Source organism: Pteropus medius, unplaced genomic scaffold (genome assembly GCF_902729225.1).
Source record: "Pteropus medius unplaced genomic scaffold, Ma_sr-lr_union100, whole genome shotgun sequence".
Lineage (NCBI taxonomy): Eukaryota > Metazoa > Chordata > Mammalia > Chiroptera > Pteropodidae > Pteropus > Pteropus medius.
In genome coordinates, this window is record NW_024351730.1 from 7,288,032 (window position 1) to 7,314,311 (window position 26,280).

A 26,280-nucleotide genomic window follows, 5' to 3' on the forward strand; every position below is an offset into this window, starting at 1 on the left:
CAGGCTATTTCTTCTTATTGGTGAACACTACAATAGAAGAAAGTGAGTCTCAAGAGGACAGAGGCCAAGCCACGGAGGGCCTTATATGCTGTGCATGATGGAAATAATCAAAATGCTCTATGGAAGGAACCACAGGACTGGATTTGTATTTTACATGGATCACTATAGGCTGTCTCTCTTAAACACCTCTGTGGGAGAATAAATTTGGGCAGCACTAGAGGCAGTGATAACGATGAAATAAGGATAGTGGCGGGGGTCTGAGATAAGAAATGAGGGGGTTTTTAGGAGCTGATGAAGCAAATGGGTAGGGCTGATTGTTCACCAATAACTTTCAGTATCTGGCTCATAGTAGACACTCAGTCAATACTTGCAGAACGAATAAATGAATGATGACTAGATGTGTGGCAGCATGATGTGTGATGAACAGAAGTCACAAGCCCCTCATTTAAATATAAATTCTTCCAATAGAGAACATTTGAGTCCTTAAGCCTCTTATTAGGTGTGTGGCTTTAATCTTAACAACCCTAAGCGGTAAGCGTTAATTCCATTTTTCAGATGAGAAAAATCTGAGGCTCAGATAGGTAATGCCCCAAGACCGAGGTTCTAGAACTAGTCAGAAGCTAAACTTAAGTCTAACAGATAGCCAGGTGCGCATGCTTGATAGTTAGTTTATACCTCTTAGCATAGAGGCTCAAAGAATAAAATTAATTACTTAAAGCCTAAAAACAGACATCTAAGAAAAGTCGATAACTCTCAACAGGGAGAAAAGGGGTTCCAGAACTTTCCTGCCAGCTGGTTTACTAGAAGACCGGAACGGAGCGTCACAACCGCCTGAAGCCAAGCCTTCCAGCGCGACAAAGGGGCCGGAGCAGGAGTTGGGGGGAACAAGACGGGGCTCCCCTTCCCGGCAGCTCGTGAGCGCCGCGGCCTGGGGGCGCAGGAAGAAGGGCCGCATAGAGGGAGAGGGAGGCGCAGGCGCAGGCGTCTACTCGGGATGGCTCGCCTTAGACGCCGCGGGGAGTTCTGACGTCATTTCCTTCGCTAGTGTTTCCGGGTTGCGGTCATTTAGGGCCCGTATCTGGGTGACTTCTTGGTTGCCCAGTTGCTGTCGGCTCCCCACCCCCAGCTCCTGTGCGGTCCCGCGGGCCTCCTGATTTCGGCTTGCTTTCCCCCTTTCGGGACCCCCCTCTCCGGTTCCCTCTGGGCCTTCAGCCCCTGATTGCCCGGGCTCGCCGCGCCGTCGCTCGTCGCTGTTGTCTGAGGTGGGTTAGGTGACGCAGAGAGCCCCGTTCCGCCCCCCACCTACCCACTCACCGCCTCAGCGCGGCCAGCCGCTACCTTTCGCCTTCCGCCATTTTCTCCCCTGTGAGGGTGGGCCGATCGCGCCTGGGGTCTCGGGCTCCTGCGTGCGGGTGACCGGGGATGGAGAGGGAATGCTTCTGGGGGTGGGGTTGGGACAAAGTCACGGTGACGGATGTGTTTGTGGGAGTTGCAGGTGGAGACGCAGATACAGTAGGTGGGGGATGAAGTGCAGGAATCGACCATGGTTGAACTACATGGGTTCAATTCTCTTTTTTTCCTTTGGGTTTTAAGAGATTAATGTCCGAAGTGGCCGTGTCGGCCTTGACTCTCTCTTTCCAGGGTTTCTAGGTAGGATGCTCTCGAAAATCAGCTGTTTAGGATGCTGTTTAGGAAATCTTAAAGAGGGTTTCATTTCTCCTACGGTTTTAGGATATAAGTAGTTTTTTCAGCAAGCTACGTCGTCCCTGAATTCATCTTGCCCTTTTTGTTCCTTTTTCATAGCTAAGGGATTGGCATGTCCTAGGTCCTTAGCGATAGCTAATTGAATACGCTAATTATGGAGGGCCCTAATTGCTATGCCGTTAACCATTTTCATATAAATTGTTTTTAAGATGAGAAGAATCATGATCTATGTGAACATTCTATTAAATGCACAATTATCTAATCTGTTGATCTGTTTAAGTCCCGAGGCGTGGATTAAAAGCAAAGTGTATGTTCTTGAAATGCTATGCGTTTTTTTGTATGTCATTTATTATGAATCTATTTGAGGAGGGAGGAAAGTTTGGAGGATATAGAATTTGCTGTTATCTTTACACCACTGGGAGAAGGATATGACGTTATTGTTACTCCATTTTGGGGGGATTACTGCTTTGTAGGATAATGTGAAGTAAAGCAGCTTCAGAAGGAAAAGTATATGATACCCTTTTATACGTTAATGATAGACTCAGTTGATAAATACTAATAAAACATCTATTGTTCTTTTTCAGTTAAGGAACCTAAGATGAATAGTTATTTCTAAATTAATAGGTCTGTGACTTTTATTTAGATAATTTTTTATTACATCATGTACTTCAGATGTAGTAGTGTTTAGGAAATGGTTGTTGATTGTCATGTAGACTAGTAATTTTACTGTACTGTGTTCTGACTTCAACCTATTTTATAATTGTTTCTAATATTTAATATAAATTTTTTCAATGCAGGAAAGATGAATGGGAGGGCTGATTTTCGAGAGCCGAATGCTGAAGTTGCAAGACCAATTCCCCGTAACTATCAATTATTTATAATTAGAAGCACTTTCCGTGTAGAGAAATTTTTACTGCCTTGAATAATAGCATAGCAGCTGAGCTGGCTTCATAGGTGTGTGACCTGCGGAGTCATACAGGGATCCATACTTGTTTTAAATAATCTACTGTTGCCATCCTGAAATGCTTAATAATTTGAACAAGGGGTCCCAAATGTTCATTTTGCACCAGGCATATAGCACATTGTGTAGTAAGTCCTAACTAGCAGATGGTAGCATTAACTTCTGTTTGAAGTCAAAGTTTGTTAAAAGTTTACAAGTCACTTATTACTTCATTTTTTTTTAAATGGCAGTACTTTGTTAATGTATAGACTGGGGTAATTTTTTAGACTTAGTTGTTCCATGTTTTAATGTTTGTCGAATTTCTTTGGTAAAAAGACATAGGGGCTGATTACATTCCAACAGAGGAAGAAAGAAGAGTCTTCGCAGAATGCAATGATGAAAGTTTTTGGTTCAGATGTAAGTTAAATTTTATAATCAACAAAATATGACCTTCAGTACCCCAAATTTTAACGACTTCATATAGAAAAATAGGCATACTTTTGGTGTAGTGAATATTACTAATAGAGGTTACTTAAGGAAATAGAATTGTACGCATTTTAAAGTAATATTTAGAACTTTTTTCAGGAGTGTGAAATATTTCTGTTGGCGATAGTAATAGCATTTACTGAACGTACATGGATTATCTAAAAAACAATCTCATAAGGTTCATAACTTTTACCTTTACTTTACAGATGAAGAAATTGAGGTTTAGAGATGTGAAATGAGTTATCTAGTGTTACGCAGCTGATTAGTCATGATATCTGAACTTTGAAGCCAAGTCTCCCTGAAACTGAACCTCATGATTTTAACTCACCTTTTAACCATTACATGATAAAATATGGTTAGTTCCCATTGTATCATTTTGAACTGTTATTACACTGCCAGCTTTCAATTTCTGACTAAAGATCTTATACATGAAGATTTCATTTTTTAAGAACAGAGACTGTTGAAAGAAACATAAAACATTATCTTACTTTTGAACAGAACCCTAGTGTTACTCCACTTGGTCATTGCAGTCCTTTCAGATAAGGTAATTCTAACAAAAAGGCAGTACAGAATTTTTAAAAAGGGAGGTGTGACTTAAGTAATTAAAGAGGCTGTACGTTTTCATCAGTCGGACTGGTGTTTATGCTTACAGTGTATAAGGTACTATGCTTGGAAGATAAGTTTTATGACACACAGTCTTAGTCCTAAAGTGGTTTTGTGGTGTAGTTGAGACAAAGGTAACTCATGAAACACTTTGAGAAAGAATAGGAATTTTAAAAAGAGATAAATTGTATTTAGTTAAAGGCAGTATTATACCATGGAGACTTGGCAACTAATAGGACTTTAGGTGAATGAAGAAAAGTGGTGGTGGAACATTTAAATGAAAGGAATAGTGAGCAAAGGCAGAGTCTGCAGTAACTTGATCTCTTCTAGAGTCGAGTTTGCAATAATTAGGGTTTTTTCGGGTGCTGGAAAATAAACATAACACCAAGGAATTAAAGGTTTGATTTGTTATATATTTTAGGTTCTTGGGCCAAGGGGATGATGTGTATGTGTGTGTGTATGTATGTATATACACATATGTATGTATATATACATGTATTTTTTTTTTTTAGGAAGATTAGCAGTGTGCAGGACGGGTTAAAAGGGTGAGAAATTGTACTTGGTGAAGTCTGTCATGAATTTTTGGCAGTCATTCAGGCATCAGTCATTGAGGACATGTAGTTGATTGTAGTGTCTTTTGGACTATACGAGATAGGATGGGAATGAAAGATTTTTTAAAGGGTGCATAACAGGATTTTTAAATAGATTGACTTAAGGAATGAAGGAAATATTAACTTCAAGAATACCCAGCTTAGGAGACTAACGATAACATTACTAATTAAAAGGTATAGTTTGAAGGTGTTCTTGTTCGAAGAGGGAAACAAGTTTATTTTGGACATTTTGAGTTCATGGTAAAGGATCTGATGATGGAAGACCTGTAAGCAACTAGAGATAGAAACAAAGGTATATGTGAGAAATTAGGATTGTGGTCTAGGTGTGTTGTGAATTCACCAAGAAATTAAGTGTGGAAATAAAAGCATAAAATTGGTAATGGTTACTTTCACGTGGTTAATATTTATGAATGATGGAATAAATGACAGTTTGGGTAGTACACTACACATGGAGAAGGAAACAAGTGTTGGTTAAAGAATGAACAAAGACCAAGAAAGAGCAATTAAGAAGATAATAAGAGCTCTGATAAAATCTTTTACATTTTTCCTCAGTCTGATATTCACAGACTTAACAGAGTTTTAAGCTAGAAAGAACCTTTGTGAGAATTTGGTGATGCTACACATCTCCAGGTGAGAATAATTGTTTTAGATGCATAGTCATCATGGATCAAGGACTTCTAAAAATTGTACATGACTCACAGTTTGGGAATAATTTCACAGAGAACTCAGTTGTACTCTGGCAACACATTTTTATCTTCAAAGATTGCAGAGAGTAAATAGAATAGTGATCTATTTTCAAATCTGTTGATAACAGGGTTAAGAAAAGGTAGATAGGGTTTGGGATCATTGTAGTATTAGGCTAATGGCCACATAGATACTATGGTGTCTAGATTTATTTCTGGCTGATAAATTTATGCTGCTGTACATGTTTAACATTCTAAATAGTTATAACAGCATTATGCTAAAAGTACATTGAAAGCAATGATCAGTAGGTAGGGTATTCATGTATGCGTGACTGTTAGAAGTAGGACATGCGTATGAACAATAGAAGCCTAAGTAATTCTGTGTATTAAAACAGATTAATCACAAGTTAAAAAACATATAACAGTGACAGGCTGAAACAGCTTGTTGTATACTGAATCTAGATTCCTGGGAAGTTAACAGCCAAAAAATTAATATATTAATAAATAGTGATTATTCTTAAAACATATAACCTCAGTGTCACATAATGTAATACCATCGAGCACTGAAAATATATAGAACCTTGGCTGTAACTACAGACAATAGGGAATTCAACATGTAATTACATCTTACATTTATATCTTCAAATAAGGATATTTATGGAGTATGTTATGTTTACAAAGATTTATGTAAATGGATAATGAAATTATGTTTCTTAGGCGAGTATCATCTTGTGCCTATTGATTTAAAAAGGTGATTAAAGTAGGAATGTGTAGAAAAGTGCTAAGGTAACTTACACATTCTTTTAGGTCTATTAAATACTCTTCATCTTGGTTTAAAATTAGACTTGTTGATCTAGAGGCCATTCTGTAAGGTAACTGTTTCCACTCAAATCTATTTTCTGTTAATCTTAAAGCATAACTATGAAGGCATCTTATTTCCAGTTGCTTAAAATTATGGCCCTATGGACTGACAAAAAACCAGTTGTATCTGTGCCAAAACAGAGGTAATGAAAGAATCTACATAAAAAGGGTCAGTTTAATGTGTATTATATGTTACAGTAGTTCTCATCCTCTGGAATTACTGAAAAAAGTATATGAATGCACATTTGTTTCATGCATCATTTATAGATTTTGTGAATGATATTTCATACATGTATACTCCTGGTTTTCAAATGAGACAGCATAATGAGTGATAAGAGAGAATAGGCCTCACTGTCTGTATTCAAATCTCAGCTTCATCACATATTAGCTGTGAGATTTCAGGCAAGATCCTGATGCCTGTTTGCCTCAGTTTCCTTATCTGTAAAATGGGGATAATAATGAACCTATCTTAGGGGGTCGTTATGGGGATTAATTCAATTTAATTATATAAATGTTAAGTTATCTTTATGTAATGGCAGTTGGTGCCATTGTGAATAATGAAATAACAGTTTCAGTTGAAAACAGTTAGAAATTTAGAATAGCACTTTGCTATTGTAAGGGGAGAAAAGTTAAAGGAATTTGAGGAGTACTTGTATTGAATATAATTGGGACCATGGTCTTAATGCAAAATAGCTTTTAGTCATCAGTGTTATCAATTTGCCTAAAGGAACATTATTTAACCGACTCTGAAATGGAGTCACATGGTATACTGGAGAAGGCCACTGACCTGGGAGTCAGGAGACTTGGGTTTTGACCTAAGCTCTACCACAAATTAACCATCTATGTTGCTTTGAGCAAATCACTTGTCCTTTTTGGATATCAGTTTACTCTGATTAGAATGTATACTAGATATTAGACTTTGAAGTCCCTTTCAGTTTACCATTCTCTTTATCTGTGATAGACTACGTGAGTTGAAAAGAGACCTTAGTTCAAATCCATTACCCTTTATAGCATGAAAAGAAGTTACGACATAGTGGTAAATGGCAGAACTAGTACTAGAAAATCCTTAACCAGACTGTTACTCTGTATCTTGCCATCTTGGCCTAAAGAGAAACTGAAATAGTGAAAGTATTGTCCATTGGAGTGATGGCCAACAAACTCATTGCCTTTCATCCTTATATGATTCTTCAGTGCTACATGTTGCAATCTTTGAACCAAGCTGAAGGAGAAAAATGATTGCAGAGTACTGATGCTATAATTAATAGAGACTTGTCCTTTGAAAAACCTTTAATATTAATATATGAAAGAACTCTTAACCAACCAACATTAAAGAAACAATTTTTCCAGCAAAGGTAAAATCTGTAAGTCGAGTGAAAATTCAAATCTTAGAGTTTCTGCAAATTGTGTCTGATGACAAAAATTAATGCCCTAATCCAAAGTTATGGATTCTGATTGTGAAATTGAATAATTCAAATGTCTTAATTACTTTCATTCTTAAATTGTCCATATTTAGTCCAGACCAGGGTTGAGCAAACTACAGCCTCAGGTCTAAATTTGTTTTTATGTGGCTTTGAGCTAAGGATGGTTTTTAGATTTTTAAATGGTTGAATCAAATCAAAAACAATATTTCATCACATGTGAAAATTACTGGTAAACAGTTACTTACACTGATATAAAACTTTACCTGAATGATAAGTGGTTCACTATGCCTAAACTGCCTAAATTCATATTTTTGCATCCATAAATAAAATTTTATTGCAACACAGTTATGTTCATTTATTTATGTATTGTCTCAGTGCTTTGGCTTTAAAATGATATTTGAGTAATATCATTACTCAGCAGAGGAACAGAGAATGCGTGAGCCATAAAACCAGAAATATTTAACATCTGGCTCTTTATAGAACATGTCCCAGCCCCTGATTTGGAACTGCACTGTCCAATATTGCAGCCACATGTAGCTATTTAAATTTTAAACGGTTCATAGGAAAGGATACCAAGCAAAATGAGCAAAGGGAAAGGAGCATGAGGTGAAGTCCAGAGGACACCAGGTAAACGCTAAGTTTCCTCTCCCAGTGGAGTCACACACAAAGGACTTGCTAAATTTCTTCAGCTGGGAGTTCACGTGTGAAGTGTTATCTAGGAAAGAATCTCATTAGAGACTCAGCACTGGAATTTTTATTGGAGGCTGATTATGTAGGCACCCTCAGCCTAGCAGGTGACAAAATTCCGGACTCAGAAGGAAAGCAGATGTTAAGCAAAAACTATTTGCATAAGCACAGTGAGCCACTTGTTCAGGTAAAGTTTTATGTCAGTGTAAGGAACAATGTTTACCAGTCAAGTTCCCAGACATCGGCCAAGAACTTTTGCAAGCAGGTCTTCTCGAATTATATTTAAAATTATGTAATGTTTCCTTAAATTTAAAATGCTGCTTTTGTATTTCCACTGACTATATACAGTACAGCTTTTAAAAATGGAAAAAAAATCTCCAACATCTTAATTGTGCAACATACTTCCTGGATTATTTTACTGGTACATGTTTTTCTATCCTGATGAACTGAGACAAAATCTTTCCTTTTGTTGATGTTAACAAGTTCTTTTTCCTTCTGTAGCTGTGCCTTTGGCTGCAACAAGTATGTTGATTACTCAAGGATTAATTAGTAAAGGTAAATATTTAACTGAATTTATTTAGCATTTTGGATATCATGTTTTTATATGTTATTTTCCTGATTTAATTTCTTTCTCGTTCAGTTATGTATATAATTATGCGTAGGAGCAAGGAATTCCTTAGCTAGGTGGAAAAAGTTTTGGAAAATGTTAGAATATATTTTACATATTTATATTTTATATTCTAATAGATAATATACCATTATCTATTTTTAGATAATTATGATAGTGTATTATATTAAATATTATCACTGATAAATTTCAACATCAAAAGAGTTATGTCTCCATAGACTCACTGACACATATATCTCCATTCGAGAATTTGATGTCATCTTGCACTGTAGCAAGATTAATCTGCAAGAGCAAGATATTAATTAAAAGCCTGTGGATGGTTTACAGGGGCAGTGGAGAGACAAACCTGGTCTATTTAGGGCATCTGCTGCACTCTTACCTAGCACTTTGTTTGAAATGCAAATTCATGGGCCCCATCCCAAAGAATAAGAATAAGAATCTCAGAATTAGGGGCTGGAATTTATTTTAACAAACTCCTGGCGATTCTCATGCACTGGTTGAAAGATGAATGACTCCCTCAGCCAACTTTGTCTTGTCCCAAATTTAGTTGGCTTAAATAGTACAGTATAGTCATGCGTAAAATTGACTTTAGAGTAATTATTAAATATGTTAGTCTCTGCATCTTAAATACACATTACTTTTACTTTGTAAACTACTCAAAATGAGAAGGTGCCCTGGGAAAGGGTAGAGACCTTAGGCTGGCCTCCACATATCCTAGAAACCTGTACTTTTAATTAGCCAGCTCCTAAAATGTAAGCATGATAGGAAATTTTAGCTTTTTCACATTAGCAGTATGTAGTACTTAGATAATAGTATTGTCACTAGTTGAGAAAAGTAATTTTGGAAGGAAATGAAAGGATTCAAGGGGTTAAAATTTTGTTTAAAGTACTCCCAAAGAACCTCATTCCAATGTGCTACTATGATATGAATCTTAAAAATGGAAACAAGTCAAGATACATATGCACTTAAATGTATTTTAGGACTAAGTTGTTTGATATACTAGGATTGTTTCTATAGTGTAAAACAAACTTTTATCATACTACTTTTTTTAATTTGTTTTTTTGGTGACATTGGTTAACAAAATCCAGTAAGTTCAGGTGTACACTTTAACAGTAAGGCATATATATATTTACATTGTGTGTTTACCTCCTAAAGTTCAATTTCTTTCTGTCACCACACATTTGACTCCCTTTACCCCATCTATCTCCCTCCTCCCCTACTCTCTGGTAACCACTAGTCTGTTCATGTCATGAGTCTGTTTGTCCTGCTCATTAGGTTTATATCCCACATATAAGTGATATCATGTGATTTTCAAGCTTTTCTGTCTGGCTCATTTTGCTTAGTATGATTATCTCAATGTCCATCTGTGTTGTCGCAAATGGCAGTATTTCAGCCCTTTTATGGCTGAGTAATGTTCCATTGTATATATGTCCCACAGCTTCTTTAGCCAAGCATCTATCGTAGGACACTTCAGTTGTTTCCATGTCCTGGCCACCGTGAATACTGCTGTGAACATCGGTGTGCAAATATCTTTTTGGATATGAGTTTTCAAGTCTTTGGGGTAAATACCCAGTAGAAGGATTGCTGGATCATATGGTAGAAGAATTCTTAGTTATTTGAGGAACTTCTATACTGTTTTTCATAGTGGCTGTACCAATTTGCAGTCCCACCAGCTGTGTATGAGAGTTCCTTTTTTCCTCCACATCCTCTCCAACATTTGTTAGTACTTGTCCTGTTGATTATAACCATTCTACCAGGTGTGAGATGGTATCTCATTGTGGTTTTGATTTGCATTTCCCTGATAGCTAGCGATGTTGAGCATCTTTTCATATATTTCTTGGCCATTTGTATGTCCTCTAGGGAGAAGTGTCTGTTCAGAGCCTCTGTGCATTTTTTGATTGGATCGTTTTTTTGTTGTTATTGAGTTGTATGAGTTCTTTGTATATTTTGGATATTAGGCCCTTAGGCCCTTATCGGAGGTGTTGTTTACAAATATATTTTCCCATTCAGATGGTTGTCTCTTTACCTTGTCAATGATTTCTTTTGCTGTGCAGAAGCTTTTTATGTAGTCTCATTCATTTATTTTTGCTTTTACTCCCCGTACCTTTGAGGTCAAATTCATAAAATCTTCTTTAAGTCCAAGGTCCATGTTTAGTTTCTATATTTTCTTCTATGCACTTTATTGTTTCGGGTCTTTTAATCAGGTCTTTAATACATGTTGAGTTAATTTTGGTGTGTGGTGATAGACAGCAGTCTAGTGTCATTCTTTTGCAGTTGGCTTTCCAGTTTTCCCAGCACCGTTGAAGAGGCTTTCCTTTCTCCACTGTATGTTTTTTGAGTTTTGTTTTTTGCTATCAAAAATTATTTGCCCATGTAAATATGGGTTTACTTTTGGACTCTCAGTTCTGTTTCACTGGTCCGTGAGTCTGTTTTTCTGCCAATACCATGCCGTTTGGATTATTGTTTCTTTGTGGTATAATTTGAAGATGGGCAGAGTGATGCCTCCAGTCTCATTCTTTTTTCTCAGGATGGCTTTGGAAATTCGGGATCTTTTCTCACATTACTTTTAAGGAAAAACAATGGCTCAGGGAGTTAGGAACAGAGAAATTATAGTGTCTATTATTGTACTGCTCTTTATCTTAATCCAGTCATTTAATAATGATTGGAGCTAAGCGTGGGGGGGATTATGCAAAAGAAATTTAAGAGCTGCCAGTAGTTCATCTGAAGAAACAGTGTGAACACAATTTTGAAGCAAATAGAGAATAAAATTAAAATAATTAAAAAGCTACTAAGTTATGTAGTAGAAACTTCAAAAGCTGTAGGTCTTCAAAGAAGAAAGATTTCTGCAGGGCTACTATAACCTAGGAAAGTTCTTAAAAGCAGTGGATTTTGAAGATGGGCAGGATTTAGAATAGAAGAGAAAGAAGAATATTGAAGGAGGGACCCGATTATCAAAATAATAAGCATGACTATTGAGAGGAACAGTCAGGAGACTGACATAACTGGAGTGACAAAATCGTGGAGGTGAGTGAAAACTCCATTGAATAGCTAAGGTAGGACCGGGAGAAATGGTAGTTTTGATTAGGTTACATAGAAGGTAAACTTGAAGCTTTTGGGTTTAGGTAGAGTAGGAGATTTCAAAGGTTCTATAGGTAAGTCAGGCCTTGTATTTCAGCAATAAAAACCACTGCTGGTTTGCTGTTTTTTTCCACTAGCTTAGGAATGCCTTGTTCTTAAACATAATTAATTATATACATAACTGAACCAAATAGAAATTAAATCAGACAGAAATTCCCTTTTTCTAGTTACAGATATATCTTGATAGTACTGTTATATAGATACAGTGAAGCCTACTGAAAATATTAGGCTCTGTTACTGAGGAGATAAATTATTCTTGTAGCCAGAATCCTCTTGAATTCTAATTCACCATTTGGTGATTACTAGACTTGTCATCAATGGCAATTTATGCCTAGATGATTTCATTTGCAAAAGTCATACACTAGCAACTGTTTGTTCCAACATCTTCCTCTGTAGTTGTCCATGTAACTGAGCCTAGAACCTTAACAGTGGAATTTAGTGTTTCATTTTTTAGAAAGGATAAATTGTTGAAAATGGTTTAACTTAATTTGTAGAATAATATTCTATTGAGCATGTCACGTCATCTTTTTAACTTTATCAGAATTATTTTGTTATTGTTGGGGCTTAGATAATTTTGAATAAAACACACAAAAAGTGACATTGGGTGATATATCACTCTTATAACTGTCTCCCAGAATTAAGGTCTTTTATTGTTGAAATTGTACTGGAGTAGTCAATCTCAAAAAAAATTGGGGAGACTTCAGAAAAAGGAATTCAGAATCCACCAAGACATTTTGCATTTAGTCAAAATGCCTAACATTTTGTATATGCTTTTATCCAGAGTGTCATACTCAACATAATCTTAGCTGCTCTGTCTCTACTTGTTCCTTTTCTATCAAAACATTTAAACATGCTCAGGTCTGTTCTAATTTGCGAATTTTAAAAAAAGAAAATCTTCCTCTACATCTCTTCCCAGCTTCTTCCAGCTGCCTTGCATTTTAAGTCAGACTTCAAGAATGAACACTTTACTTTGTACTTCTTTAACTCATTGCAGTCTGTGTCATAGATTATAGATATATTCTAACATTTCCCAAAACTTCTTAAAAGTTTATTAACACATCCTCCTTGTTAGCTTAAGTTCAATGGACAGTTTTGTTCTTGACAGTATACAACTTTAACCAGTTTTTGGAACATTCTCTTCCCTTCCATGACCACACATAATTTTTCTCCTACCTCAGGCAACTCCCCCCCCCACCCCTTTTTCATATTTTTTGAATGCCTATTATGTACTATACAGTTTTTGGAAATATCTCTAAAAGACAAATTCATGACCTCTTGGTGCTTATTTTCTATTGCGGGTTTTCTTCCTCCACCTGTGTTTTTCTTCAGAGTTCTGCTTTGACTTTCTGTTTTTAATTTGTATACTATTACCCAGGATAATATGGGCATCAATGCTCTACATCCGCAGGATTTATTGCTCTGTATTTTATTTATTGCTCTCATCCCCAGGTTTATCTCTAGCTTAGGTATCTGCTCCAGAACCATATCCTGGATATCTCCACATAGGAGCTCTCCCATAGGCTCCTCCATTTCCTCCAAAACCAGTTTCTTTGTTTTTCCCATAATTGAATGACATCACTGTCCATCCAGAAAACAGGCATTATCCTTCACTTCTGTCCCTTAACTGCCCATCCAATAAATGCCTGTCATAGTCCAGCTCTTAAATACTCTGTATACTGTCCACCTTAGCCCTGCCACTATAGTGCAACCATCTCTTGCCAACAGTATTGCATTAGCCTTCAACAAATCTATTTCTCTTCATCGTTGCTACTTCCCCTTAGAAAATGGGCTGTCTCTAACACTTGTCAAGACATAGCGCACATAGTAGATATTCAAATATTTAAGTGAATGGATAGCAGCTATCACACTATTCTTTTTGTCTTTATTGCCTTTCTAGACTGTAAACTCTGTAAGGGTAAAGAGCATGTTTTATTTACTGTTATATCCTTCTTAGTGTGTAGTGCCTGTATGTTGTAAGTGGTATGTAACTATTTGGTGTCAGAATGGAGGAAAGACTTTTATACAAATGTAGATATTACTGCCATCCTTTTTTTTCTCCTCCTCATCTTATTTGTATTAAGGAACTGAAGCTAACAGCATAAATGAGTAATATTTTTGTACTTTATATACGTTAAGTCAGACAATTGTTCTTTTGTCTACTTTCTTTTAGCATTGTGAGATTTATCCAGTGATATGCTGGACCTGGCTTATACAGGCTCTAGAGAGCTGATTTTTAAATTTTTAACAACTTGGCAAGCTGGTTTTTAAACCATTTGGTAGCTTGAAATTGGTCGTGGCCCAAGTATTTGCTCCATGGAAATCAATTGACATTACAAATCAAAGCTTTTTATTTGGAGAACTGATTTACCAGCTTATCACTAGATTGACCCACATTGTTGCATGTAGCTTTAGATTGTGTATTCTCATTGCCATTTGTTTTCTGCTGTGTGAATATACCACAGCAGTTTATCCATCCTCTTGTACACTGGCAATTGAGTAGTTTCCAGTTTTGTCTATTGTAAATATGCCATGAATACAGTGTCTCTTGGTAGACATTTTGCTGGGTCATAGATGATGTATATATTCATCTTTAGTAGATACTGCCAAACTTTCTAAACTGTTTGGATCAATTTACACTCCCACTACCAGTTTATTAATAGAATTTTAATTGTGTTACATGGTCACTGACACTTGATATTTTCGTGTCTTCATATTTTAGCCATTGTGGTGAGTGAACAGTGATACTGATTGCATTGTGGTTTTAATTTGCATCTGATGACTAATGAAGTTGAGGGCCTTTTGTTTATATCCCATTTGAATGTATCCCTTTTTTGTGAAGTATCTGTGTAAGTCTGTTGTCCATTTTTCCATTATATTGTCTTATTTTTCCTATTGGTTTTGTGACAGTTCGCTATATATTCTGGAAATGAGTCTTTTGTCAGATATATGTGTTCTTATTTTTTCATACTATGATTAACTGTAGTCTTTAATGTAATAGAGTCCAAAATATCAGATCTCTCCTTTACGGTGGGTGCTTTTTGTGGTCTGTTTAAAATCTTTGTTACAAAGACATGAAGAATCTCTTATAAGCCTTACTTTATCTTTCATACTTAAATTTTGAAGTCATCTGGAATTATTTTTGAATATTGTATGAAGTAGGATCAAGGTACATTTTCTTCCCTTATGGATATGGGTTGACCCAGAACTATATTTTGAAAGGATTCTTCTTTGTTCACTGCCGTGCAGTGTTGACTTTGTCATACATCAAGTGACTGCATATATGGGACTGTTTCTGAATTCTAATCTAGTTTTGGTTAGTTTATTCTTGTACATATAGCGGACTGTCTTATTATAGTCATAGATCTTGATATCTCTTGGTAGTTTTCCAATTTTGTTCTTCAGTATTGCCTTATTCTTAGCCCTTTGCATATTTTTTAAAATACACTTTTCAGTTTTGGGGACATCTTTGATTAAATGAGGATTTGCCATCTTTACAATATTTAGGCTTTCGTTTCATGAACGTGGTGTATCACCCTATTTATTTTGCTTTAATTTATCTCAGTAAGTTTCGTAGTTTTCAGTGTAGAGATCTTTCATATTTTTCATTAGATTACTCCTGGGTAGTTAATGTTTTTTGGTACTATAATGAATTATATCTTTTAAAAAATGTTATTTTGTTTGTTCCTAGTATAAAGAATTTTTTATTTATTTTTTTTGCTGTTGACCTTGTATGTATCAAATGATCTTGCTAATAAATTCACCTATTTTGATAGATTGTGGAGTCTTTTCTTTTTTCTTAATATTTCTGTTGATAATGAATTTACTCTTTTAAGTAGCTTTAGACTTCTCTAAAGTTATGGAAAGAGCTAATGTTAGTTAATATTTAAAGATAATCTACTGATTTTTCCTTGTATCTGGATTGCACAAAGCTGCTGAGAAATAGATATATGTTACTTTATGTTGCTTTGCTAAGCTTACTCATTTTGTCTTACATTAAAAGCGACCACATAATGACTAGCGGAAATAGTTTCTTTATGTTTTTTTACCATAATTTCTGTGTCATTTTCTTATATACTCTTAGCATAAACTTGACTTGAATTTATCTTAATTTATCTTGGCTTGAATTTATCAGTTGTTAAATCCTTTAACAATTGATATTACTCATAAATATTTACTCTTATCTTTAGGAATCCTTTCAAGTCATCCCAAATATGGTTCCATTCCTAAACTCATATGTAAGTATGAACACTAGTTTTCTTAGCTTTTTTACTTAAGTAATGGTCTTCTCAAATATTTTCTTACGTATAACGGTTACTTGGTTATTTGCTTTGACAAATCAGTTCATTTAAGTTTTTCACTAAATGTACTAGTAGGGCTTTTTATTGTTTGCATTAAAAATCATGAGCTACTTGACAGAGGCATTTTTTTTCTTTTTATAATGTAATAGCATGTTAATTTTAAATTGTTTTATAAAAATACAGCATTTGAAAATTCTTTTTGTCTATGAGGAAAGAAAGTTCAGAGATTCTGATTAATCAAACTAAAAGTATATTTTAAAATTAAGCCAAATTTGAAAAAAACATTTTAATTTACATTAAAATGTAAATAAGTGTAACTTACTTTCACTTATAAGCATAACTTATATTTTGTAACATGGTTAATTGAAAAGAAGCTAAATTGCTCTAAAAAATGCCTGAGGGTTTTTATGAATCTTTCAGGTTAGCCTCTCCTTTGTATTGGAAACAGACACATGATGCAACAGTAGCCACATTTAGGTAGCATTTCATGATTCATTATTTTTAGAGATTTGTTACACCTAATTTTAAAAACAAACCTTAAGAAATTAGCTAGGCAAGTGGTATGATCCCCATTTTAAGGAAAAGAAATGGCCTAAATTCCTGTGACTAGGCTGGAGCTCTGAGGTTTTGATTCCTCATTTCATTATATCTTTTACCACATCTTTTCTATCTAGATTAATAAAATAATTAGTAAAATAGAATTTATTGCAACTTTATTTTGGGTTATTTTATTTTGTGAAAATGAATTACATCCGCGGAATCTTTCTGTGAACTCTGTCTGACTCTGATTTAATGTGACATTTTTACCATTTCAGGAAATCTTAGTCTTTTCACACCAAAGACATATTTAGAATCACAATTTTTTAAAATGTTCTTCTAGAAAAGATTCTTGTCTAAAAAGGCACATTGAGTCACGCTCTTTGTTTGTTTTTACAAATAAGTTGCTTGTATCATGGGATACTTTGCTGGAAAGCTTTCTTATGTGAAAACGTGCCAAGAGAAGTTCAAGAATCTTGAGAATTCCCCTCTTGGAGAAGCTTTACGATCAGGACAGGCACGACGATCTTCACCACCTGGGTAGGCCAGATTCCGATCTTTATTAAAGGTTTTTAATTTTAGCTAAAAAATTATAACGATATTGCCATAATTCAGGGCATGAAACATTGCCTATCTGAAGGACCATTGGAGACTTGCCACTTTGTTAACAAGCTGAAAAGCTATAGATTTGTTTTTAAAGGTAGAGTGAGATATGTCTCTCTTTGTTTTAAATATAGAGTTGCATCCTATTGAGAGTGCATATCCTAGAGTAGAAGATTTTAATTTGGCAAACACCTTTGGTTACCTATATTTTGAACTTTTCTTTTGAATTCCAAAACCTTTATCTCAGCTCAACCAATTTCTACTTTTTAATTCTTCTCTTGTTTAATATAGTAGAGAAATTGTATAAGTGTAGATAAATGAATTTGTCTAGATAGGAAATTAAGTAGATTGGGTAGATAAATTGTCATATCATAAATGGCAAGCAGTGTAAACCCCATGAGAGCTAGATATACTTGTATGTATTTGTAGTTTATATGGACTGCTGCCTGTGGAAGTAACTTCCCAGTTAGTGTGGGAAATGGACACAGTTTTGATCTGAAATAGTTTTTCTAAGAACTTTAAACACATTAAAATGATCTCTGAAGCCCAGTAATTAGAAAATTGAATATACATTTTCCTTCTTTTATATTGAGTGACAATTTTTAAGTTATATAGATCAGAACATATTTTTACTTTGTTTTTGTGGCAGAAAGAAACAGACTTCATTTTATAGTATGTTAAATACTACATTAAATACTGTATTAAAATTATATGATTTCTTTAGAAAATAAGAAGGTTTTCATACTTTAGCATACTTTAAGGTATAAGCATTAGCTCATGTTTCTTAAATAATATGATTTTCCTTTATAGACACTACTCTCAAAAGTCAAAATATGACTCAAATGTGAGTGATCATTCATCTTTTGTGACATCACCAGCAGCAGACAACATGGAAAAAGAGATGTTTTCTCATTATGAGCCAGTTCCATTCAGTGCTTCTATGAATGAATCTACTCCCACTGGTATAACTGATCATATTGCGCAAGGTAGAAACTTCTCTTGAAATGAATTTCAGCATTTTATGGTCCAACGTATGTATAAACTTTATTTGATGACCTTTTCTGCTGGATATCACCTATATGTTCCACCATCAGTCTAAACTCAGCATGTTTGTTCCTTTCTTTCTTCATTCATTTAACATTTTTTTTTCATTTACTATTTTTGAGGTCCATTAGGTATCAGGCATTCTGCTAGCTATGTTAGAAGTAAATATGAATAAGACTTGGTTCTTTTCTCTAAGAAACTCTCTGTCAGTAAATATAGAAATATAAGGATAAATTACTAGTATGTCCCATCAGTTAAATACTAACCGGGTTTAGCGGAATAGCAAAGAAGTGATAAGTGCCTCAGGGGGAGGCTTTAAAAAGTTTACATTTGTTAAGCTGATGTTAAAGGCTTTCAGCTCCTTTGCTTGTAATATGAGAAAAATACTAATTACCTGCCTTTCAAAACTGTTGTCAAGTGAGAAAAATCCATGTGAAAATGCTCTGTGAAGTTTATGTAAACTCTAGCTTTGAAAATCACATAATTAAGTGAACAATATCAACTTTGGATTAAGGCCTGGATTTGATTCATGATTGACATTTACTAGCTCTATGACTTTTGGCAAGTAACTAATTTGTGATCCCTTCAATTTCTTGATCTCTTAAATGCAGATGACAGTACCTCTTTTAAAGAACTTTTGGAATGAGATGAAATAATCAGAGGTAACGCCTGGCAAGTAATAGGCTCTCAACAGACATTAGTTTCCTTCTTTTCTTCCATAAGTCTAATTTACAGTGAAAGGTGAGAAAGTATAGGTCTGCAATTTGTTACCTGAAATCCTAAAATCCAAAAAGCTTTGAAAACCGAAGTTTTTAAAAATAATTAAACAGGTGGTAAAGTCTGACCTAAACGCATTTCCAACCCTGACCTAAACTGACATAAGTTTAAATTCTGAGGAAGTCTGAATTTTGAAACATTTCTGACTCTTCAAGGATTTGGATAAAGGATTGTGGACCTCTATAGAGAATTCTTTGAAAATGCTTACTTTGAACCAAATACAATAAGCAAGCAATTAATGGGGAACAAACAGTGTTTAAAGGAACACTTTGATTTTTATTTCTTTTGTTTAAGTTGGGAGGGATTTGAATATATATGTATATTAAAGGGAGGAAGGGGATCTGGTGGAAAGGGAGAAGTTGATTATAGGTCCTAGTTTGCAGAAGGGGTCCTATGTAGGTCAGGATATAAAGTAGCTCCTGGCTATATACGGCTGTTTAAATTAATTAAAATTGAAAATTCAGTTTCTTAGTTGCTTTGCCAGCATTTCAGTAGCCACATGTGTTAGTGGCCGCTGTGTAGGACTATGCAGACATAGAACACTCATCATTATATATATTGGGCAGCACTGCTTTAGAGCAGAAGTGAGGGGGGTGAACATTAACTGCAGAAAAAAAGAATGAAAGTTAAGATAATTTAGATTAACTAGATGAAAGTTGTTCAGAGTCTGTTAATCCTCAACTGCTTTCTTTTTTTTGAATGTTTGAAAATAAAGACATCCCATTACAGTTGACGTGTGAACAATGCAGGTTTGTATATGTGCTGCCAAAGCAAGCACAAACAATGCAGGTTTGAATTGCACAGGTCCACTTATACAAATCCTCTTATAAGTGGACCCACACAATTCAAACCTGTGTTGTTCAAGGGTCAACTGTAGTCAGAAAGGGAAGGAGGTGGGCAGATTAGAGAGAGTGGTTAAAGTTGTTATCTCCAAAGGCAGCTGTCCTTGTCCCTCACTGTGTGTTGCCATTTTTCCTATCTCTCAAGTTGAAATCCATTCTACTTGTGTTCTAGCCATGCATTAGCTCTTCCCTTGTAATGCCTTTTCATCCTTCCTTGCATTTGCATTAACAAATTCCATTCCATGTTATATAATTTCTTTTCCAAATAAAAGTAAACAAAGAGCCCTTTGGTATCTGCCCACAGACTACAGTGTATTTAAGTCCTCTGGAGCAGTCATCCATCTGTCCACTGCTCTGCTTTCTCACCTCCTCTAGGTCAAGAGTTGAGCTTTTAAACCACTCTCTACATGGGCCAGCAGTGGCCCCTTTGCCCCAGATGCTGCCCTCCCTTACCAGGATGCCTTTCCCTTTTGTTTAAGCAGAACTACTTGCCCTCTTTAGTTCTGCTTTCTCTTACCAAGACTTCAAAGCAGAGAATTGAGATTAGAAAATACTCCTTCATAGTTGTTATGAGACCTTATTATATAGTTTATTACAGTTAGATTTAAATCAGTGCCATTTTGCATTGTCTTATTCCTTCCAGCTCTGTATAACCTTCCCAAAGTAGTAAATTATGCTCCTTACACAGGGCAAGACATTTTCCTTTGGCTTTTATAAGTATAAAATATTCTCCTTAATCTTTTGTCTGATTTTTGTTTTCATTATTTGTCAGAGAATTTCAGAACAATGAAAAAATATTAGACCTGGAAGGAACTTTAGAGATAGATTATTTAGTTACATTTTGATATTTTACAATTGAGAAAACCAAGATTCAAAGAAGCTTAGTGATTTGCCCAAGGACATTTACTAATTGTCAGCATAGTAGGAATGAGAACCAGAGTTTCTAACTACTAATCTAGTACACACTATCTCCTTCAGAATTTTAAAAATATTTATGGTAAAGGGGAAATGAGTCCAATAATTACTCATTATTAGTGAAATAGAATGCTTTTTGAACCCAATATAAGGTTATACTATTTTTCTTTGCATTTTTAATTTACTTTGCAACAATGATATAATAGAGCTAATGAGAAATTTAAATGCTTTGTATCAGTGCAGTATACTTCGTATTAAAATAAAACATTATAGTTGAAAGCATTTAATGTTTAGTTATATTTAAAAATTCTAACTATTCACTGAGACCTTACCATTGAGTTTCAAAATAGTACCACTTAAAAATTTTTTTGAAATTTATTTTAATGTTATGATTATATTAAAATATGTCCAATTCGTATGTCTCATTGAAAACCTCGTTGAAAAATGTTACTTTTAGTGTGGCGTGTAAAATTAGTTCACTGAATTAACATTATGTTAGCATTAGTTAATTTTTTAAAAAAGGTTTTTATCGCCTTTTTTGCCCTTTATGCATTTTATAAATAATGTTCAATAGTTGGCCCTGTCAACCAATATTAAGAGTAACCACCTATGTTTATATCAGTATTTGACATTTGATAATATGTATTCATACTTTGAGTACATATTCTCTTGAGAAGAAATGAAGAATAAATGCTGGTTTCCCAGGGTAAATTATAGTTGCCACTTTCTTCTGTTTCACTATTATATTCATTAGAAAATGATGCATACTGTGATTTAAAGACTGTGGTTTATACTTTTCAATAGCTATTTTCAAGTTTTTTTTGTTTAAATATAAAGATGGTAAACGATTTTTAAGTAGAGTTGTTTGCATATAGATTCTGGTTATAGGAAAAGTTAACTATGGAAATATTACTAAATAACATGTATACTATATCTAGTTTTGTTCAGTTGCCACTAGTAGAATATATTCTTTATCTAATACTATGAATGATTTCCAATTTAAAACAGTTAACATGCTAATGAGTTTAAATTGTGCTGATATATATTATGATATCTGTTCTGTCCATGGTTAGTTTTTAATATTTTTATGTTAATTTTAAATTTTAGAAATAAAAGCTTAAAAATGTGAGAGGAGGATGATTTTAGGTTTTAATTGCCTTGGGGTAAATATAGTTCTTTTGGAATGGTGGTAGTAATTTGATCCTTTACTTCACTCTCTTTTTTATTGTAGGTAAGGAGCATTTATAAAATTTAGTCGCTTTGGATTTATTCAAATCCTTTTATCACCATTTATTAACTGTTTGTTGTTTTAGGACCTGATCCAAACCCTGAAGAAAGTCCTAAAAGAAAAAGTATTACATATGAGGAATTAAGGAATAAGAACAGAGAGTCATATGAAGTAACTTTAGCACATAAGACTGACCCCTCAGTCAGGCCTATGCAGGAAAGAGTGCCCAAAAAAGAAGGTATGATAGTTTAGTCTAATTACTTTATTCTTTAGGATTGGAAACTGCAGCATTAGTTAAAAATATTAATTATACTAACATGCGATTTAATTCCACAAGCAATTAACTAAAATAACGTTTTTTTAAAATAAGAATAGCTGTTTCACAGTTATCAGTTCTTCCTGTTTATGGAGTTCTAAATGCCATACTGTATTAAAAATAATGAAGCCTAAATAGTATGACTTAAGATAGTAAGACTAGTTTTGTGATACAGTGTAAAAATCAACATCCAATTTGACTGTTTTATAAGAAGAAATATTGGGAACCAATATTTTTTTAATGATGCATCTGTTGCATTAAACCAGTAATGCCACTTTGGGCAGAACCATAGAATCATGATTGAGTAATGACATTGATTTTCTGATATGTTTGTGAAATTAAAATAGAATTTATATGCCTTACAAACCAGCTTTTAGGAAATTTCCCAAAGAGGAGTTTGACTTTTTTAATAATACTTTTGCTCTGTAATTATAAATTTTTAAATCACAATTTATCTCATTTTAGAACAGCTATACATTACCCTAAGTAAATTTTGTGGCACAGAAGTTGACCTCTAATGGAAGAGAGCATTTTGAATAGGGTTTTGTAGCTATTTTAATACAGAATTTTATGATTCCTCTCAAGGAATTTTAGAGGATGAGTCATTGTTTAAGGTTTTCTATTTACTACTTTAGGAATCAAAGGAATAGGTCCTTGGTACCTTCTTGAGAGAGTCATATACCACAACACAAATAATGTAAAAATACATAAAAATTCTTAGTATTTCTTATGATTGTTCTTTAGAGCCAATTTTATTTTGAATTGTTAGTGGTTGCTTCATTTAGAATTGTTTTCATAGTAATGGATAATATCTGTCATCGATGTAGAAGAATCTAGCTTTAAAATACTTGTATTCAATATTACTTGTTACTGTTTGTCATTAAAAAAAAATTAGTGTATACCATATGCATTCAGTGACCATTACTCTGACTTACTGGTACTTCTGCTAATTAATTTGAGGATGTAGACTGTAAGCTCCATGAGGGCAGGCAGTATTTTTCTCATTTTTATAACCTTTTACATGTCTGCACAGCATAGTACCATACACTGATAAATCGGAAATGGAGTGTTTCGATGGGTATTCTATAGTAATAAAGGGTAAGAAAAGGAAATATGGTAGACCTTTGGCATTTGCTAGATTTTGACATTTGTTGTTTTGTCTGTAAGCAGTCTTAAGTTCTGTTATATGACACAGTAATGTGAAATAATTTCTATGTAAAAAGAAAGTTATTTTTTTGTGCTTTATTATGAAATAGTTTCAACGATTTTGTAGAATGTTCTGTTCTAGAGTCCAGACAGAAAATTTGACATTACAGTGTAGGTTTACAGGGTCAGGAAGTATCACTTAAAGTTTTCAGCTTTAGTTTGTTGGGTGATATTTACGTAATTAGAAATTAAGACAAAAATTTTAAAAACATAAGCACATTATTTTAAAAACATTAGCTATCAGGTCAGTGATGTCACCACACGTCATGTAGCTTCTAGAAAACTCTACCTTGTACTAATGAGAGAATGAAAGCAAAGAGAAAAGGCTGACTATGAGGGGAAAGGGTATATAATGTCTTAGTATAACAGTGAAATAATTTTGACTTCATAGACTCCCTGAAAGAGTCTTGAGGAAGGGATCTAGTAACTGCTTCTTTACACTGTTATGACTACTTGGGTCTTCTGAAGAGTTGTAAGTCACAGGTGAAGGCTGTGTAAAAGAGGCTAAAAGCTGAAAGAGTAGAATAGACAGAACATGTTTCACAATATAATTTTAAGTAAAATGCAGGGATATTGGAAACCATTTCTTGCATGACAGAGAAGATTGAATTAACCATAACCTGACGACCTGACCCTTTCTATTACTAATATTTTTTGTGAAAATCAAAACCAATTTTTAAAACATTGTTTTTTAATTTCATGGTGATTTTTTGTATGTGCTGTAATTCATATCACATTTACTTAATTGGTAGGGTAAAGTTTTAAAGGCACCCAGCCTTTGGACTTGAACAGATCTGTGCTCAAATTTTAGTTCTCCTTGTTTTATTAGGCTTGTACCTTGGGCAAGTTACTAATCTGTTTTCTCATTTTTAAAATGAAGGTTGTATTTACTTTATAAGGTTGTTAAGAGGATCAGATGTTTATGTAAAGATTTTGACAATAGTATTTATGTCCAACCTCCAGTTCACTAAAGTCTAGCGTCTAGCTAGCCCCTTTTTTAATTTGGCTCTTGTGCATTTATTTAAATGAGAGAGAAACATAACTTTTCATCATAATAGCAAACTTTAAATACTGCCTTTTATTTACCACTATTTGGAATCATCAATCATTTGTGCTTTTTTCGTAGTCAAAGTAAACAAATATGGAGATACTTGGGATGAGTGAAAAATTGCATCCTTGGACCTACTGAAGGAGTTTCACTGTCCAGCTTCATCTAGGTGGTCATGAATATCTGCATGCTTTGAGCTCAGCAGCAGTCTTCATAAACATTCAAAACTAGAACCTGGGTTTTTGTGTTTTGGCTTATTAAAATGAAGTTTAAAAAACATTTTAATGTTACTCTTGTGTAAATGTATTCACGTTGGGGAACTATATGAATGATGGTATTATACCATGATAGTACACAGTTTGTGAAATTTAAGTTACAGGGCAAGGATACTCATAAAACTATTGAGATTGTAATGCTCTAGAATCAACATATATGAAAATAAATGATATCTGCATGTTGAATTGGGGTGGGTGGGTGGGGGAGCAAGCATAATTTTAAATGTTAAGCTTTACATCAAAAAATTATTTAAAAGCCTTTCTCCAGTGTTTGCTGTATTCTCAGTGTTTATGGTAAATAAAATATAAAGGAACATGCATCTTTATTAATTTCATGGCTTTATTTGCAACCTATTTTTAAGTATCATAAGTCGTATTTAGTAGGGATAGGAAATAAAGTCATCTCTGAATATTTAATAATGGTAAGTGTGACTCATTTAATAATCAACATACAGTAAACATCTTTAAAAAGCAATGGTCATGTTCAAAAACTGCAAATTTCAGGGGAATAAAAATTCAGTATAGTTTCTTATTGGCCTAGTGTTTGTTCCTGGTTCAGGTGAATGGAAAATTGTGTTCTCATTTAAATTCTACTTATTCTTATTACATTTCTACCAGAAACTTAGTGTTTTTAGTTAGCTATTGCTGCATATCATCCCAAAACTTAGTGGCTTGAAACAACGATCATTTATTATCTTAGTTTTTCTGTGGGTCAGGAGTTAAGGATTCAGTGGAGTGATTTGGTTCTTGGTCTCTCAGGTTTGCAGTCAGATGCTCGACGGAGCTGAAACAGCAGGGAGCTAGAGCAGCTGGGGCCTAGCCAGGGCATCATCCCTCTCTTCATTTAGTTTCAGGGCCTTGGTATGCTGACTCTCCCTGAGTTAGTGTGGGCTCATCAGACTGTTTATGTGACTGTGGAGGGCTCTAGCATGAGTGTTCCAGCAAGCATGTTAAAGCCACATTGCCTTTTATTTATGACCTAGCCTCAGAAGTCAGTAGCATAATTTCTATACAAGGCTGCCCATCAAAGGGCAGGAACAGAAGGCCTTTAATACATTTTTAAAAGAACGTGTGGGGTGGAAGGTGTTGCAAATATCTTTTCAGTCCATTTGGCCACAGTAACTCAAATCCCTCCCATGTGCATAATAAACTCACATTTTCCTAGGACCTCTGATTTGTATCCCATTATAATAGCCTTCTGTAGACACCCTCATTCAAAGAGTGAAACGAAAGGCACATAACGGTCACGACCATAGCAGTTCTGAAGTAGCCAGCCTCATGTTTCCGGTTCTTCGACTAGGGCTAAGGTATATTCTCCAAGGATTCGCCATGGCTCTTGGTCCTACCTTTCCTATAGAGGTAGCTCACGCTTGCAACCAAGTAGTTTTCTTAGTCCGCCCATAGAAATCAGAGGTCCCAAGTCCTCTTT

The 26,280-nt window shown here is 34.6% G+C and overlaps 2 protein-coding genes across 9 annotated transcripts in view; one reads left to right on the forward strand and one right to left on the reverse strand.

The window, feature by feature from the left end:
- FRYL (FRY like transcription coactivator) overlaps nt 1-1,440 on the reverse strand; it is a 271,172-nt gene extending 269,732 nt beyond the window's left edge. The window contains exon 1 of the mRNA XM_039845153.1: nt 1,315-1,440. The gene's annotated coding sequence lies outside the window, so the exon portion shown is untranslated. The remainder of the gene's footprint in view (nt 1-1,314) is intronic.
- OCIAD1 (OCIA domain containing 1) lies at nt 1,053-25,177 on the forward strand. 8 transcript variants are annotated; one of them, XM_039845172.1, is made up of 9 exons: nt 1,053-1,262; nt 2,502-2,564; nt 2,981-3,061; nt 8,498-8,551; nt 15,950-15,997; nt 17,002-17,137; nt 18,011-18,186; nt 22,092-22,244; nt 24,655-25,177. In XM_039845172.1, the coding sequence occupies exons 2-9, from the start codon at nt 2,507-2,509 to the stop codon at nt 24,690-24,692; spliced, it is 744 nt and encodes a 247-aa protein (XP_039701106.1). In that variant the 5' UTR covers nt 1,053-1,262; nt 2,502-2,506; the 3' UTR covers nt 24,693-25,177. The 8 variants fall into 8 exon arrangements, with proteins under 8 accessions (XP_039701106.1, XP_039701109.1, XP_039701107.1 ...); XM_039845175.1 differs by lacking the exon at nt 1,053-1,262 and adding an exon at nt 1,347-1,365; XM_039845173.1 differs by lacking the exon at nt 1,053-1,262 and adding an exon at nt 1,353-1,371.
- Nucleotides 25,178-26,280: the final 1,103 nt, after the last annotated feature.

Bases quoted from the DNA above. Each gene is read 5' to 3' on its own strand.
- OCIAD1 (XM_039845172.1), top strand. From the start codon at position 2,507: ATGAATGGGAGGGCTGATTTTCGAGAGCCGAATGCTGAAGTTGCAAGA. The intron at 3,062-8,497 runs GTAAGTTAAATT...TTCCTTCTGTAG, and splicing joins TGAAAGTTTTTGGTTCAGAT to CTGTGCCTTTGGCTGCAACA. The intron at 17,138-18,010 runs GTAGGCCAGATT...TTTCCTTTATAG, and splicing joins CGACGATCTTCACCACCTGG to ACACTACTCTCAAAAGTCAA.